The 19,468-nt window shown below is 33.3% G+C and overlaps 1 protein-coding gene across 4 annotated transcripts in view; it reads right to left on the reverse strand.

The window, feature by feature from the left end:
• MYO5A (myosin VA) overlaps positions 1-19,468 on the reverse strand; it is a 182,440-nt gene that overhangs the window by 113,395 nt on the left and 49,577 nt on the right. For all 4 annotated transcript variants that reach the window (XM_074294534.1, XM_074294533.1, XM_074294532.1 and 1 more), the window contains exons 2-4: positions 12,412-12,522; positions 11,193-11,364; positions 3,613-3,757 (exon numbers count right to left, since the gene is read on the reverse strand). In XM_074294534.1, the coding sequence (XP_074150635.1) occupies positions 3,613-3,757; positions 11,193-11,364; positions 12,412-12,522 (428 nt within the window). The remainder of the gene's footprint in view (positions 1-3,612; positions 3,758-11,192; positions 11,365-12,411; positions 12,523-19,468) is intronic.

The following is a 19,468-nucleotide window of genomic DNA, read 5'->3' on the forward strand; positions in this document are numbered from 1 at the left end:
AATAAATGCCAATCAAGAATTAAAAGATAAACGAGACCTCCTTACTTCTCACTATTGAAGAGCATCTAAAGAGTTTGCCTTGCTTATTATATATCCTAAAACTTGGTGACAACCACTCATTCCAGGAGTAGTTAATATTGGGTCCTTCTGAGTACTGAATTTTGTCATTCTCAACAATTTTATTGGGAGGGCTTTAGCTTTCCCTGCAAGTTAGGTTCACTAAAATGATCAATCAAATCCAGAAAACAAGTCCAGAACCAGGGAACAAAAATCATACATAGCCCAATTTGCTGTGTTGTCCTTTTGTGGGGGACAAATGAATATACAGTATAATGAAAAAATATCATAGTTGGTACAGGCTGTTAACTGTGATAGATTGTGCTCTGGAGAGCTATGAAGAATAGTCAGTAAATGGAAACAAAAATTCTCTAGAGATTAAAGATTAGGTCACTGCTTAACTACAGAGAAGCTTTACTGCACTGCTATAAGATCAATGTCTGAATTTGAATACTAATAGTATCAGTATTTAACTTTTTCTGTGCATATACCATGGACTTTATAATGACAAATACATTCTCATTGTCATCTTATATATGCAATTAAATATCTACTTGAATAAACAAAGTAATGGATTTGTTTTTTATCACACAAGATGAAAACCACAGTCCCAGCAACAAAAGGTTACAATGTATAATTAACTATTAATACAACCAAGTAGACACACAAGAGAACAGACACAGGAACTATGTAACAAAACAAAACAAAATGACACATCTCTATAAACCAAGCCCATAAATAAATGTCAATAGTAGTTAACTTAAATGAAAAACCACAATGGAACAAAGGCACTAGGAAGAAGATCCAATAATAGTGAATGTTTTCAGTATTGCATTTCAATATGCTCTTGTTTCTATCATCTCATTTGTGAAGTAGAGAAGACAATTGCCACTATCCTATTTCATAATTAAGAAAATTATAGCAGATGTTAAGTATCTTGTTGAAAAATTATATAGATCTTCAGTAGCAGATCTGAGACTAGCCTTCTCCAGGGCTTTTCTCACTAGAATTACAAAATTAGAAAATGCTCGTTCCATTGTTTCTATGATCTAGAAAGGAAACATCTATTCCAAAGACTAATAAACTTTCTTTCAAATCTGCAAGTTACAGTTCAAAGTTATCAGATCACGAGATAGTTATTAGACTTAAAAAGCTATTCCAGGGATGTATCATTATCTAATAATATCAGATTTTCAAAGAGTTAAGGTGCTATATAGATAATAACTGTTACTACTATAATTAGTAGTAGTGATAGTGAGAAGATCAATTTTCAATCCTTGTTCTAACACATTTTTTGTGATTGGGGTCAAACAAATGAACCTCTCTGAATCTCTGTTTCCTCACTTGTTAAATAGGAATAATAGTTATTTCATTATTTTGCAATGGTGATGTTAAAGAAAGCTCTTTGAAAATTTCAAAATAGGGGCAGCTAGGTGGCGCAGTGGATAGAGCACCAGCCTTGAATTCAGGAGGACCCCAGTTGGTCCCAGACACTTAACACTTCCTAACTGTGTGACCCTGGGCAAGTCATTTAACCCCAGCTTCAGAAGAAAAAAAAATTTTTTCAAAATAAACATCTAAGGAAAGAAAACTGAGAAAGATGACTATCAAATGACTAACAGTAATAATGTTCAGGATAAAGCTTCAACCTACATATTCAAAGAAGTCTTTTTATTCCTTCACATAAACATTTTTCAAAACTTTTTGGGAGGAGTCTTTTGCTCCCAAATCCTCTTTGCAAAGTAAAATGTTCCAACAGAGCTCGTATTCTTTGGTGTACAAGCCTTCTTGGTGTAAAAGTGGTGTACTCACCACTTACTATCTAGGTTCAAAGGTCCAAAACCCATCTATAGATGCACAGAAATTCTAAGCTGCTTGAGAGCTCAGACATGTGGGTTGTAGAACAGAAGTGTACATGCATAAATAGATGATTCTTGAAGGAAGAAGTGGGAGAGGATCAGGACTTTTTTTGGTTCAGGGAAATCATGATATGGAAACACCCTGCATCAAAGTAAATCAAGTCATCTATAATTTGCAGTCTTGCAGAATTTGCTGAGGCACTGAGAAAAGGAAATAATTTAACTATGGTCCTACTGCAGGGATACGTCAGAGCAGAACCTGGAGCCAGGACTTCCTGACTCCAAACCTGACAGTCTGTCACTTACACTACTCTTATTTTTTTTGATCATTCATTATTATAACCTTTTTTATAGGCATAATCTGGTATCACAAACATGATACAAACAAATCCCTCTCCCTTTTTTTTTTAAACCTTCCTACAATGTTTATTGATTCCTATTTGTTTAATACCTTTAAAAACTATTATGGACTTGGGGCAGCTTGATGGCACAATGGATAGAGCACCAGCCCTGAAGTCAGGAGGACCTGAGTTCAAATCCGGCCTCTGTGACCTGGGCAAGTCACTTAACCCCAATTGCCTCAGTAAAACAAAAAAATAAAGTTTTTTTAAAAAGATATTAATGGACTTGTGCAAAACAAGAAGCAGCATGGTATCATAAATTAAAATTAATACTTATGTATAGCTTTATATCTCTTCAATACAATAAAATTAATCTAGTACCAAGCCTGTGACTTTGTATGTATTCAATTTATATGGCTGATTTCATCTTGGTGCCTAGTATAGTGTTTATCACAAAGTTGGTGCTTAATAAAAGTACTTTTTCATAATTCAGATGTTAATTTGGCACTTCTATTTATTAAAATAGAATCTCTAAACTTTAGATAATGAGGCAATTCATTTCATGATTAAAAACCTAATTCAGTTGTTAAGATTTGCTTTTGCCTGAAGACTTCTAATTCAAAGGGATTAGGGAACAATCTGAGGCAGACATGGAGGGCTGATATTTATGTAAATATGAAAAATAAAAGCTACTTGAGAAAAGCTAAGAACTCTTTTTGGATTTATCTTTTTATCCCTAGTGCTTAGTGTGTAGTGTCTGACATATAATAGGCACTTGATAAATAAACATTTTTAAACATATAATAAAAAGTACTTGATAAATAAATATTTTTGAAATCTTAAAATTCCATTCTGGGCTTAGTGCTTTGATTAAACCCTTTCTAGAACAAGGGACAAGGAGTTGGAAACATGGCCACTATTTCCATATTCTAGTGACTGGGTACTAAATCTTAGACATTTAAAATTCATACATAATATAGACCAAGTCACATGTTATGGGTTTTCATCCCCTGAATTCAAACAGCAAATTAAAAAAAAAAAAAAAAAAAAAAAAAAAACAGGAGATAATCTGAAAATGTTTGAACCTACACAGAGAATAGAATGTCAGGGTTCACTTTGTCCAAATTTCTCTTTGGCATATAAAAAAAGTCCCTGCACCTCTTCAAACCTCAACTTCTTCATTTGTAAAATGAGAAGTCTGACCTCAGAAGCTCTCTGATCAAATCCAGATATTTTCAAAATCCCCAGATTTTCTGATTCCAGGTCTGGTGTTCTTTCTTTAAACTGCCTTACCTTCTGGGAATGAAGAAAATGATTACAATAAATGAAACAAGATAAATTCATCTTCCCCTCACCTGGCCATCTGTTTATAAGCCTCTTCTGCCACAGCAAAGATGTGAGGATCCATATCTCCCATATTCTGGCCACTATATGCATTAATGATATCTTCGCCATAGATAGGTAATTGTTCATAAGGGTTTATAGCTACTAAAACAATACCTGCAAAAGAAAAAGAAGCACATAGCACATAGATTCTGAAAAAGGCTAGTAGAAGAAAGATCAACAGTAAAACTCATTCCTTCCTTATCTGTATTATTTGTATAAAGGTTACAATTGAATTTCATGATGCTTGGCAGTCAAAATTATATGACTGGGCTTTCTAAGGCTAAATATAATGTGATTTAACAATGTGCTTAAATGTTCATTTGTTAAATGCATCTGAGAAATATAGTGAAAATCTCAAATAATTCAAAGTCTTATTTTAATTTCAAACCTTCCTGGTCTTAAAAACTGAAGGGCCAAGTATGAGGTCTTGTGCCCTGCCAGTCAGCCCCATTGCCAAAAGGTTTGAACTAATCCACATTTCTTTCATATATAAATGTGTCTGTTTCTTTCTTAGCACACTCAAGACAAGTTTCAAACATCTTGACAAAGTCATGGTCAGAGAAATAAAATGAGAAGATGAAATGCAGAGCAATGACACAGTCATATAGCATCACTTGGAAAGAGTTGAAAAATATACATTTAAAGTCTAAAAAAGAAAAGGAACTCTAAAGAAAGTACAATATATAGGGATCTATATCTCCTGAATGATTCCTTAAATATATGATTTCTGATAAAATCATATATTCCTATAAAGCTTATATAACCAGATTTGAAATATCCCTTGCTTATATAATTATATTCTGTAGCTTATACAATACTTGGAATACTTCTTGCCCTGTACTGCCTTTTGGATTCTCCTTTACCATCACTATTCAGCAACCTTTCTGCCTTTGAAATTTAATTCATTAAAAATTTCCACCCAATTTAGATCATGAAAATTGTTAAAGAACAGCTCTCCTCCTCTACTTAAGAAGTTCAGTACATGATTTACTGTCTTCATTTATTCCCTAAAATTCTGCCTTGATACTCGAATATCAGCAACTCTCAAATTCCTTTCTCCCCAAATTCCTCAGTTTCCTTAAATGCCATGACCTATTTATTCACTCTGCTTCAGTTTCATATAAGGATGGTCACACCCTTCAGGAGTTTCTCCAAGTATTTTACTTCCCTGATGAAAAACTCTGACAAAGGAAAAAATGGATGGGGGAAGGTTATGTAATAATAAGGCAAGTTAAGTAGCAGAATTAAAGTAGAAAAGTTAACAGGGATAGGAAAACAAGAGATATACACAAACACTACAAGAAAGGGGACTAGAGTTAGGAAAAAAACAGTAGGGCTAGAAATCATTGATCTTAAGACAAAAATCAAACTTGAAGACTCAATCAAGAGTAAAATCTACATTATATATAAGCCACATTAATACTGTTTTAGATGCATGCTTGTATGTGGGTAACACACACACACACACACACATATATAAATATATATATAATTTTTAATGTATTTATCTGATTATATGTGGATATTATGCATGTAAGTTTATGTTTGAGTATATATATACATATATATGCATATTGTGTGGGTCTGTAGGTACGTGTGAATATATAAATATATATGTGCACACATTTATATATAAATATATGTATATATAAATATATCTGTGCTTAATCTGCTTAGGGGAAAGGAAGGATGAAAGAGGGGGAAAAGAATAAATTAAAATGCATAGCAGAGATCTAACAACAACCTAATCTACAAGGAAGCAAAGAAGAAATGGACAATTATGAACATAATCTCTTTCATTATTATATATGCTTTCTTGAAATGAAAATTTATTATTATATATTTGAATCATCCCTGATGTTATGCAAGACACATGACAATATTTTGTTTTGTTTTATTACAATTTTTACAATTATTGTTTATTACAATTATTACAATAATTATTAAAATTATTTATTACAATATTTTATTTTCCTTTTTCTTTTTTTCTATTTTTTTATTTTGTATTCAATTCAATCCCCCAAAAAGAAATTAAAAAAAAAAAATTGTCATGACTCTGATCATAGCTCCTATCATTCCATTTTTTCCTTATTGTCTCAACCCTTCTTAAAATTATTCTTAGCTGAGAGATCTCCAATCAATACTTTCTCAGACTACAAACCTTCCTTTCTCAATCTTCAATTCTATATTATTCTCTACTTTTGAATTCCTCATCCTACCTCACTATCTATTTCTAAATAGCTCTGATTTCTAAATAGCTTGTGGTTCTCCTTTTCCTTTCCTATTCATGAGCTGTTGATTAGAAGTACAACATGCCTAAAGGCACTCAACCAACAATGCTTTTTTTTTCCAAAGTTACCTGAAGTCTCTTACTTAAATGATGGTTCTCTGGTTCTCTTACCTGCTAATTGTCAACTATCCTCTCTGAATATTCTCTTTTCCCTCTCTATAATCTATATATTAATATACATAATAGAATCTACATAATATATATAATATAATCACTATAATCTATAATTACTTTTCTAAATCTACTTTGCTAATAGTAAAATCTCTGATTCCTGTCAGTGTACCCTAAAGCTGTGCCCTGTGCCTTTATTCATTCTTTCATTATATTGTTTCCTTTGGTGACCTTATCAGCTTCTATGGGTTTAATTATCTATAAGCAGCTGATTTATTGTTATATATTCAGTTCTACAGACTGAGTTCCAGTCTTACCTCATAAACTGTTTATTGGACATTTTGAGCTGGGTGTCCTATAGTCATCTCAAATTCTACATGTTTAATGCTAAAACAAAACTCATTATCTTGCCCCCACCCCCCCCAAAAAAAATCTCTATTTCTGTTGAACCACCATCATCCCAATCTTTCAAGTTCATAACCTTGATATTCTTGATTCAACTCTCTCTCACCCCCAATTAATTAGATGTAGAATTTTGCCATTTTTACCTTGGACTCTGATATAGATCCAATATAACACCAATATAACACCACTCTACTAAAATGATAGTACTTAATCTCAGCTCTAACAGTGTCATTCTTTATTCAGTAAACTCCAGTGATCCTTTATTGCCTCCAGGGAAAACAAAGTGTCAATTCCTCTATCTAGCTTTTTAAAGCCCCTTTAACATAGTAGTTGTCTCTCACATTATACTCTAGAGAAGCCCTCCATGTCACTCCCATCCTCTCAACTGAAAATCTTACTTTTCAGAGGAAAAAAAAAAATTGGGACATTTGCTGATAACACTCCTCCATCTATCATTCAGACATCTTCCTCCACTATTTCCTCCTTCATTCAATCTCACATTGCAATATAGCTTTCTCTTTGCCAAAATAAGCCCTTAAACATGTATCCTTGATTCCATCCCCTCCTATTTCTCTAGCAGATTGCCCCCCACTATTACCTCTAATTTCTCTCATCTTCAATATCTTCCTCAATTAGCTCACTCCCTGCTGCCTTAAATTAAAAAAAAAAAATCCTTATTTGATATAACCATCCCTACTAGGTACATTCTATTTATCTATTCTCTTGAGAAAGTCTTCTATACTAGTTGCCTAATACTCTCTAAATTTTACAATCTGATTTCTGTTCTCTTCATTTAACTGAAACTGTTCTATCAAAAATTAACAATGATCTCTTAATAACCAATTACTTAATACTAATTGATACTTTAATGTCAATAACTTAATAACTAATAATTATCAATAACATTTTCTCAGTAGTCCTAAGTCTTTACCTATCTGAAATGCTGGGCATGATCATTCACTATGTTCCTCTCTCCTCTCTAGCTTTTCTTGATAATATTCTCTCCCAGCTGTCTTCCTATCTTTCTATTCCTTATTGTCCTTTTTTGCTACATCTTCTAAAGAATTCCTCTTACTTCAAGATTTAGCTCACCTTCCATACAAAGTAATTTCTGTTCTCCTCTGCTCCTGATAGTTTTCTCTCAAACTACTTTATTTATTTTTATTGATTTGCATTTATTTTCTTTATATTTATTATGTGTATATCTATATCTATATTTATGTGTGTAATTTTTGCCTTCCCCTTAAGATAGGCAATTGTTTTATTCTTTGTATTTCAATCAATGTTTAGCACATTATCTAATACAGAGCAGAACTTAATAAATGCTTATTGATTGAATCATTGATGTCTAAGCAACAGAGTTAAAAGATCCACTAGTGTTATCAGAGTTCTTAGAGTTTGGCAATATTGCGACTGAAGTTACTTTGAGAATCCTAAGCAACTTCCTTTCCTCTCTTAGATATTAATATATTACAGACACCTGGGATGGAAATAATTCCCAGTAATTCTTCCTCTCATTGACCATTTCTCCATAATATAGTCTTCCTTAACACACACACACATTCACACACATATATTACACTCACATATTAATATATAGACTAATAATTAGCCAATAAGTTTATGGTGACCACCTACTATGTGCTCAAAGAACTGTCCTAGGCACTAAGGATCAGTATTTAACATAAACATTTTAAGGTATGAAAAGCATTATAAATATACATGCATACATACAGACATATATCTATATATATGTATATATATATAATATAGTTGCATATATAGATAAATATGTAATAGCCTCATCTGATTTGATGAATAACTTATGAGTTAAGCATACAGGTATTATTAATTCAACTTTACAGATGAAGAAATTAAGGTCCACAGAAAATTAAGGGATTTTAATTTGAAAATTAAGGTCCTATAACTGGTAACAGCCAGAGATATGATTCAAACTTAAGTTCCTTACCCCAACCTCAACCCTTTCTACTTTTATCACACTGTTTTCTCCTTTAAAAAAAAGGACAAAAAATATCCTTGATCCCAGGGAATTTATAATATACCATGGTGACAAAATAAGGTATACACATAAGAAAAAAACTAAAGATCAAGATTGCATTATTTATTGATATAACAGAGTGTAATTGTGTGATACAGAATATAAACACAAAAGAAGAAAGAAAATCAATTGCTCATTGATATGTTATGAAAGAAAAACCTGGTAGACAAGACTTCAAATTTTAGAAAAAGCTTGAGTATTGGGTGTAATACATACTTACATCATGTGACATGAGAACCAAAATGTTATGTGACCTAAAGTTATATTTATATTAGCCATGTAGAAAACAAAAGAGATTCCAATGTCACTGAAAAATTCCCTGGCCAAACTACAGCTTAAGTATTTTATCTATTTCTGGGAATCATATTTATTTTGTCTGCTAACAAACTATGTTCAGAGAAGGATAGAGAACTGAAAAATATGTCATTTGTAAATTGCTTGAAGGAACAGAGACGTTTTTCCCAGGTATATAGATGACTTAGGAGGAGACAAACTAGCAACCTTTCAATATTTGAAGGCTTATGATAAAGAAGACAATTTGTTAGCAAAAAGTAGAACTAGAAGCAATGAGTAGAAAAAAGAAAGTAAATTTTCTAATAATTAGCACTCTACAAAAGTAAAATGAGCTTCCACCCCACCTAAGTATCTTATTTCTATCAACAATATTACCATTCTTCAAGTAATCAAGTTTTGTGATCTAGAAATAAACCTTCACTCTTCATTTTAACTCATGTGAAATCCTCTTGAACATTCCACCTCTTCCAACATATTCTCTCTCCTTACACCTTAACCACTCTAGTTCATACATTCATCTCTGATCTGAACTGTGTGCAATAGTTCCTTAATTGATCTCCATCTGAACAGACTCTTCTCTCACCAATCTGTCTTTTGCAAAGCAACTAAACTTACATTTCTATAATGCGGATTTGACTTTGTATGTAACTCCTCTACTTGAGAAGCTCCAGTGACCTGCATTTATTCTTCTGTTTGGCATTTAAAGCCCATCTTTTCAAGGTGATTACATATTACTCTTCCACATTCATTTTACAATTTAACCAAACTGACTTATTCAAATTCTCCCATAAGTGACATTCTATCAATTGTTTCCTTTGGATAGGCATCTTTCATCACTTGAAATTCCAACTTCTCTTGGAGAGCTATTTAAAATAGCTCCTGTAAAGGCTTAAGAATTTCCCCATGATCAAAGGCTTTTTCTTGACTTCTATGAATTATTTCTCCTCCCACATCCCCCTTCCCTCAACCCATCACTGTATATTTTGCATATAGCCTTTTTTTTTTTTAATTAACAAGTGGATATGTCATATTTACCTATAGATTGTAAGCTCCTTGTGGACAGGGTCTGTCTTAATTTTATATTTGTATTCCTATCTTCAAGGACAGCAAGTGGTATGTGATGGTCACATAATAAAATCTTGTTCTATTATCTGAGTAGAAGTCAGTGAGTTTCCCTTTATTGGAGATCTTTATATAGACCTTTATGATTTCATAACAGGCATATTATAGAAAAGATCTATTATTGCTTAGGTATGATTTATATTATTTTGTTCTATCTTTGACTCTTACTTTTCTGTCTTCTCATATCTAATCAATTACCAAGATGAATCAATTCTACTTCAGTAATGTCCTCTATCTCTATTTCCTATTGTGACCACTTCAGTGCAAGCTTTCTTTTCTATCCTTTTGATGGTTGATACATGCAGGGAAAGGGTATCATGAAATTCAAAGGTGTAATGAGAATGAAGAAGAAAGGATAGCCTAGAGTTGTAACTAGAAGGGAATGATTAGGTTTTAGATCTTGACAATCATAATGCAACTTGCACCCAATGAACAGCTAGAAACAACCAAAATTAGCTCCTGGTTAGTAAGAATAATTATTTAAAATAGGAAGAAACTAGATAGATTATATTATGAATACCTACCCATAATAACTCACCCACCCAATAATAAATAGTTCCCTATTCTGCAATACTGAATTTGTCTTAATTACTTCGTATATTATTTTCACAAAATGCATCATAAAAAGTTTATTTGAGAGTACCTGTCTCTGGCATTAACATATATAGATAGCTAAGGCTGTGGGTGACTCATTACCAGATGGTATAAGGAGATTATTAATCTTCTTTATTTAGGATGAAAGCTGAGAAAAGTTCACTAAGGCAATGGACACAGAGAGAAGAGAATGGAAGTTCTATAACTATTTTAAGTTTCTCTGAAGATTAATGGAGGAGAGGTCATAGGAAAATAGTAAACAAAAAGTTAACAATGGAGAAAAAAACCATATACAGTGGTTGAAGAAAGATGCAAAAATAGAGTTAAATACAATTAGACCAGAATGACAAAGTACTAAGTAGGATGTCCCAAAGTCTGAGTGCAGTTTTATTAAACTTAAAGTTTAACTTAAGATTTAAGTTTTCCTAATTTATTTAACTTATTTCATAATGCTGTTCATAATACGATGTGATATGACTGAAGAAAACAATTAAGACTGCCTTATAATAACATATATAATATGTATTTTAGTATATATAAATATAATAAAAAGAATAATAATTGTATGTTATTTTATTTCCTTTCCCCTAAAAATAATCTCTAACCTATATTCTTATGCCTAACATGTTTCATGGTTTTATGAAAACAAAAGATATTCTGGGACACACACTTACCACAATAGGTATAAATAAGCTTGGAATCAATAAAACGAACTCTTAGATTATGGAGCACAGCAGGTTCATGAAGATAGCTGAGAGCTGTGAGGTCATTTTCACCCACAAGGATATCAGGGTTTCGTAAGTGAGGCAGCTCCTTTGTCTTTGGATCTAGGTGATATTCCAAATCCTAAAATTTGAAGAGACAACACTTGTATGGATTATTCAAATTAAGACAAAATATGCCTCTATTTCTAACTTAGTACTACTGATGGAAGTCATCTATTGCTTCCAATCCTTATTTATTTCTAACATGAGACTGACTATTCCTGGCATCTTTTGACATGATGAAAAGTTGATAGGACTAGTAAGCCATGAAGCCAAATGCATCTTGTGGTTTCCTGCCTCTTATGTTTTTGTTCAAACTATTCTATCTGCCAAGAACATTGCACTCCTTATCTTTTTAATATTACCCAATCTTAAATCCAGTCTTTTCCTCCTCATGAATTTCCATAGTACTAATTAGCTTTATAAAATTTAATCGGCAATCAACCATATACTTCTGCTTTTTGAAACTTTTTATACATTAATTATTTTTTCATGCATCTATTCCCCAAAACTACATGTTCTTTGAATGCAAAAATCATAACATCAATGTTTTATATTTTCTACAGTGCCTTTCACATAGTAAATCCTCAATAAATATGTGTAGATTGATTGGCATAAATATCTAAACCTGGACTGGATTCCTCTAGTCACCCAGTTTTAAATAGTGTATGTATTATATGTCAGTGTTAGCATCAGCATAAGTAAAATTAATATAAGGTATCCCAAATCAATATAATACTTTTAATTTCCTGCTATTTTGGATTATTCATGTTAAATGTGTACTTCATTGGCATAGATAATTTGATAACTATATATCAATCTAAAGATAAAAAAATATATATATAACATTGGCCCAAAAGGTAAAACTCCAAACTTAATCTAAGCACACTGTGGTCTTTCCAAGCTTAATGACAACCTTTAGTTTCTGGTATTTCTCCTCTTCAACATAATATCTTGGAATGTATAGCTTAGAAAAATCTTTTCAGATTATCTGTAATAGTCCAACCTACTCATTTCATAGGTGAGAAGTAAGAAGATGCAGATAAAAGACTCGTCCAATATAACACAACTAGTAAACATCAGAGTACCCAAAGCCTACAGACTGGTGAAGAAAGAAAGAAAACATTACCTGGCCTCCCTCCAGGCGTAGCTGAAGCACTTTATCTCCAGGTTTAAAATCTTTGAGCAACTCTGCTGATTTCCAGACTTCCTCAGGATCAGGTATCCAAACCCTGGCAAACTATAAGGCAAAATAATAATTAGGCTAATTTCTTTGAAGACAATAGAATTTATAATTTATACTCCTATTTATGATTACATATTAATTTACAAATTAATATTAACTAATTTTTCAAGCGTTGGAATTAAATTTTTATGTCTAATAGTGGGATGATTATCTTCCAAAAAGTTCTGTCTTAGGAACAGTGTAGAATTTGCCCAGAGACAAAGGAAAAAACTTAAGGCATACGTTTTTAGGAACCTAAATATTGCTTGCATATACTGTGCACTAAATAGGTTTAAAAGTAAATTGTTCAAATCTTCAACCTGATACTGTTGTTATTTTTAACTTATGAAGAAGACAGCTTGCAAATTAACTGATGGAAGTGTTATATCACCATAAAGTAGCGGTAACTATTTCTTTTTCAAGAGTTTTATGTGAGGAAGCAGAGCTTTGAGATGCATATTTTTAGATACTGTGGTTTATTAATATTCCTATAAATACTATTTTTGGAACTAGGTCTTACTCAACAGGCACAATGCTTCAACCTGAACATGGGTTAAAAGGCCTATTTCCACTGAAGATGCTTTTAAAACATTTCCTAACTGTGGCTTAAAAGGGACTAGATTTTGACACCTTTTCTGACAAAATCGGATATCCAACATTTATTAAGCATTTACAATATGCTAGCCACTATGCTAGTTCTGGAACTAGAGGTACAAAACCGAAAATCATTTTTACCTTCAAGATATTTTCAGCCTATTGAGAGAAAATTCCATGTCTACAGACAAGTATGTATACAAAGTAAATTATATTCATTCAAGATGCAGAGGGAATTTGGGGGTGAACAGTTCCCATCCCCTGTCTTATTCATAGACACAAAGACAAAACACTTGTTAGGATGGACATGTGTTTGCTAAAACACATTATACCTTACTGCCCAGGTTCTTACTAGAAAGACTTTATTTCATGAAAGAAATATAACAGTATATGATTTTAGATCTGGAAGAGGCTTGAAGAAGCACAGATTTAGAGCTTAAAGAAACCTTAGAGATCATCAAGCTTAACTTTTCATTCTACAAATGAAGAAATAAAAGCCCAGAAAGATTAAGTGAACTGCCCAAAGTCACAGTCATAATTAGCAGAGATGTCATCTAAAGTCAGTGTTTCCAAATCCAATGTTACAAACACCATACATAAATTACATAAATGCCTCCAGTTACATGATTTCATGTTGCAATTTGTTTTTCAGAAAAACTATAGAGTTTGACTATCTAATCAAATTCTTACTAAGAATTTTGCACCTTAATATATTTCCCAACTTGCTTACATATACAATTCTTATAAATTTATTACTTTAAATTAAAATTTAATTAATTTCTCAATAATTCACTATCACCATTGTTTCCTAAGTAATGTGTTCTGAAAAACAATACAGATTAAATGCCACAAAGAACTGCATAACTTTTTTTTTTAATCTAGTATCACTGACAGGCTGTTAATAAGTGCTTAACACCTTTGCAGATGTCTTCAGAACTACTGCCAAAGCTGGCATTAAAAGAGCTAAAATAATCTTCCCCTTCAAAAATTTCTGTTAGATGACTAGAATAAAGAAAATTCATAATTTTTCCTTATATAATGCTTAACAGTCTATAGTGGATGATAGTGTCTACACTACACTTAGGTGTGAACTAAGATTTAAAATAAATCCTAAGAAAAAAGTTTTTGTTTCTAGACATGTTGGAAGCCAGAAAAAGAGCAAGGAAAGAACAAGATTTATTCTTGTGTTGAATGAATATGTCTAAATGAAGATGTAAGAAAAACATTCTATTCTGCTTTTGATTTTCTATCAAGAGAAATTACCTTCACACTAAGAAACAAGAATAAAAGAAATCTAAAGGAAATTGAAACCCAAAATAAGTGAAATGATGGCAAGAAAACACTTAACTAGTATCAATGAGTTCAAGTTATCTGGTCCAGTAAACTAGATGTCAGGATCTAAAGTGAAAATCTGTAGTTATGATTGTTGAGCACTGTCAATAATATATGAAGAATCTTGAATTTATATCAATCTGAATATATCAATTGAATCTTGCTTTATATCAAGGACATACAAAGCAGTTGGTAATCAATCTTACCTCAATTTTCAAAAGGGGAAGATAGATACTAAAATTTTGGCTATGAAGCTTGTTATCTACTGATAGGAAGCATGGTATGGTGAAAAAAACCTCTGAATTTAAGGGTCAAAATATCAAATCCTGGCTCTGGCAATTAATTCTCATATGAGCCTGGGAAAATCACTTTCCCTTTATAAGACAGTTTCCTTATCTATAAAAATGTGGAATTTGGACTGGATGGCTCCTATATTGACAGAATCACAGAGATAGAAGGGACTCAGATGCATTTAGTCTAATTCAAATTCAAAAGAATTCCCTCAATTGTTGGTCATGATGTCTTGACTTGTGCATGAATTGCATTCAAGAAAGACAAAATTGTACAAAGTTGTTGTCTACCTCTCTCCATTGACAGAATAAAAATCCAGACAACTAGTGACAGCCTGGTATACAGTGAATGATCTTGGCATATGTTTCAACAACCCTCATGACCACTAGAACAAATTGTTCTCATGTCATTTTTCTCCCCGGAGAAGTCTTCACATGTTTGGGATAGACATTCCCCAATTCACTGATATGTTTGAGGATATTGGTTCCTACAACTTATCTGCTGAGACAGTTTTATTGGGATATGGCCAGTGCATATGCTACAGTTTCTTGGAGTCACAGGAGACAGTGAAGTTATCCAGCCTGTAGTGAGGGGAAATTAAATCCCTTTACTTCAACAGACCCATTATTATAATTTTGGATAACCTTAGTTGTAAAGGAAATTTTTCCTAACATTAAGCCTGAATTTTGCAACTTCTAACCATTACTCATAGTTCTGTCCTCCAGAACAAAGCAGAACACTTCTAGGCTTCTCACAGATTTCTTTTCCATGACAAAAACCTGAAGACCTCCATTATCCTGATTGCCCTCCTCTGGACACTTATCAATGGCTTATCAATGCTGTTCCTAAAATACTGTGCTCAGATGTGGTTGATCATTATAACATATTTTTGCTTGATTGTTATTCTCCTCACAAGAGAAGGAAAACACTAGAAAGGGAATAAGCATTTATTAAGCACTTACTATGTATTAGGCATTGCTCTTTACAAATATTCTCCTTTACAAATTTATCTCACAAGGGAGGGTACATTTTGGAGTGGAAGAATAAAGTGGATAACCTCTCCCTCTAAAAAAATCTATAATTTAGTGGCAGCTAGGTGGCGCAGTGGATAGAGCACCAGTCTTGAATTCAAGAGGGCCCAAGTTCAAATCTGGCCTCAGACAGTTAACACTTCCTAGCTGTGTGACCCTGGGCAAGTCTATAATTTATATTGGACTATTTGAATTTCTATATGATATGACTATGATATAAAAAAAGATAAATTAATAAAACATGTTTTGAAAAAATATTATGCTTATAACCAAATGCAATATTCTCAGTGTGGTTAAGCAGGGAAAAGGACCATAGGCCTATCATTTCCCAGACCTGGATACTCTGGTTCTCTTATTGTAACTTAAGATCTGCAGTTTACCAAAACCTTCACCTCTTTTTCAAACTCCTGTCTAGCCAACTCTCTCATTCTGTACTTGCAAAGGTAATTTTTATATCCAAATATAACACTTTATCTCTTATGAGTCTCCATGTCCTTCCCAACTTTGTTTTACCTGAAAATTGTATATGCAAGACAACTATGTTTAATCTAAGTCACTGATAAAAATGTCTTCCAGACTTATAGAATACACATAACTAACAATATTCATAAAGGACAAGATATAGGTTTGCCATTCCACATTATAGCTCTTGTCCCTTATTCCAGTTCCCTTTAGTCTAAAAACTTTGCCATTTCCCTTCCATTGCTGTTTTGTGTTTCTGAATTACCTGTCTTGCTCCAAGAATTCTTTCCCACTCTACCACAGCCTCCATTTAGTGCCATATCTGGAACCATGTGACTCCCTAAGGAGGGTTCTCACAGATGCACTTCTGTGTATCTCCTTCAAGTCCAATTCCTCTCCTTTTTGAATCTATTTAGTTGTCTATCATTTCTTTTAAATACCAAGTGCAAGGGCATAGTACATCTGCAGGACTAGCTATGATGTGAATAGCATTACTGAGTCAATAAGTATCCAAGGCAAGGCAAGTTCAAGCTGCTGTACGATTTCTTTATGAAATGAAAGAATTTCAAGCAAAAAATGGGCCTCGTTCAATTTCTGCAGAAGTATTTTATATCTACAACATAGTTCAATTAGCCTTAAACTATCAAGCAAGTTGTAGAAGAAGGAAAAGTTCTAAAAATGAACAGAGGAGGAAGTGTGAGGAAAAAAGGAAAGATCAAGATCTTTCCCTAGACCAAGAGGATTTAAATGAGGAATTATGGTATGATTCTCTTGAAGAAGCTTCAACCCTGCCTAGAGAACAGATTATTGACAGGCCCACATCAACCCCACCTTCAGAGGTGGAGGAAGAAGGAGGGGAAGAGGCAGAAACACAAACAGAATTGCCTGTGAAGCAGCCTAAGCCTATGACAAGATTAGAAAAAAATCTCCCCCTTTCTTTTGATTTAGAACATAGGACAGTCATGATCTTGAAACATAAATCCATCAATATGGGAAGTATTACACATAATTACATAAATTACATAAGCACATAGTAACATAGTAACATAATACATGCTAGAAGTATATGACAAATAACATAATCAAATAATCATAAATTGAAAATTTATAAATGTCCATAAGTCCATTGTCCATTAATCTCATCTTGTGTGAGGAAGTCCAATGATTCCTGCTGGTTTTAAAGTTCTTTAACAGTCTTTTTATTAGCCATGCTCTTTCGGTGTAAGATGTTTCTTAGATCTTCTCCTTTATTTTGAGGTCTTTCTCTTTTTCTGTCTCTCTCTGATGGACAAGGCGAATATGACTTGTTGGCACCCATCTGATTCCTTCTCCTGCTGAAGAAATACAAGCAAACCCTCTCTCCCAGGCAGTTAACCTATCGAATTACCTTCTATTTACCACTTTCTAAATCTCTTCTCATCATCTGGCAATTACATTGGAGTTGTTTGCACTGGACACAGCCCTGTTGGTTTAAAAGGCCTGTATTCTCCCCAAGTGTAATCCATTTTTGCAACCTGATTGCCTTTTGGCTCACTTATCAGGTAATCCCTTTCTGCCATGTGATTGCTTTTCTGCTGGTTGATTAAATCAGAGTCCTGGCCTTCTAAAGGTTCTTTGGGTGTAACATCAGCTGCCATCATGCCCCAAGTCTTTTTTGCCTGGGGCCCTGGACCTGGGCCCCTCATCCCATTTCCCTGAATTATTCTACACTCTGATGCCCAATGGAATCCTCTGTTGCATTTTGGACATGGGGTTTTAGGTCTTCTCTCACCCTGTCTTTTCACTGTATCTCCATATCTACACTGAGCTCTTAGATGCCCAATTTTTCCACATTGAAAACATCGCCGAATTTCTCTAGAAGGCCCTTGCCAGGAGGGACCCTGTCTTTCCACGTTCATCATTGTCCGGGTGTAAAAAGCATTTGTTTCCACTGTAGCACAGCGTCTTATGATCTCCTCTAAAGGAGCATCTTTGTCTAATCCCCATATAATTCTTTTGCAAATCTCATTGGCATTTTCCTTAGCCAGATGTCTGGTCATTATTTCTGTAGCTGAATTTTCTCCAATAGTTCTTTTGACAGCAGTTTGCAAACGTCCCACAAATTCTGCAAAAGGTTCATTGGGACCTTGCTGTATTTTAGTGAAAGCCTCTCCGCGATCTTTCTGTCCAGGGAGGACACCCCAAGCTTTTATTGCAGCCTTAGCAATTTGTTCATATATTGTCATGGTATAATCAGTCTGTTCTGAATTCTCTCCATACCGACCTTCACCAGCCAAGTGCTCAAAAGTGAATTGTGTGTTAACTCCTATTTCCAAATTGCATCTGACTTGAATTTTACATAATTCATGAAATTCCGAAAGCCATAATAAATTTTCTCCAGGTTCCAGGCATATCCTTGCTATGGATTTCCAATCATTCGGGGTTAGGACAAGATAAGACAAACCATCTAGTAACATTTTGACATAAGCTGATGTAGCCCCATAAAGGGTACAACCTTTTTTCAAATCCTTAATTTTATTCAAATCTAAAGGTGCATATCTTCTCCTTTTTTTACCTACAGAGTCAATATTTTCAATCACAGGATATGCAGGTATAAAATCACTTATATCCTGTCCTTCTCTCATTTTTAAAACTTTTCCTCCATTTTTTGCATGAAATTCTTACTAGGTTCTTCCTGAGTCCATCCTACTTAAGATTTGAGGGCAATGGGGCCCAAAAAGGTCATTTATTCAACAGACAAAACAGTAAATTAAAAAAATCAGGATTTCATTCCAAAACCTATGATAACAAATCCAGTACTCTCTTTAACTCTTTCATATTTCTGTCAGCTATGCCAAGTCCTTTTGATTCTACCTTCTCAATAACTCAGTCCTTTCCACTTTATTCTGACTGCCAGCTTTTAGTAAAAATCTTTCTTGCTATCTGCCTAGATTGTCAAAATAGCTTCCTAAGTCTTCATTCTCATAGATTCCATTCTTTCCCTGCTCCAATGCACTTTTTATAAATACCACCAGACTAATCTTCCTATGATTAAGACCAAGAGTAATATTTCCCTCATATAATCTCTTCTATTCCTCTTTGACTTTTTCTGCATTAAAATAGCCTATCTGCAAAATCTAAGTAGATATCTAATAACCCAAAGTGTTTCACTGGAGATAAAATTAGATTGCTTGTTTATGAGCTACAGTTTATTTTCTGTATGGTTGAATAAAGGCTGTCGAACCTAATGTCATGCATTTGCATAGAATTTG

Source organism: Sminthopsis crassicaudata, chromosome 2, assembly GCF_048593235.1.
Source record: "Sminthopsis crassicaudata isolate SCR6 chromosome 2, ASM4859323v1, whole genome shotgun sequence".
Lineage (NCBI taxonomy): Eukaryota > Metazoa > Chordata > Mammalia > Dasyuromorphia > Dasyuridae > Sminthopsis > Sminthopsis crassicaudata.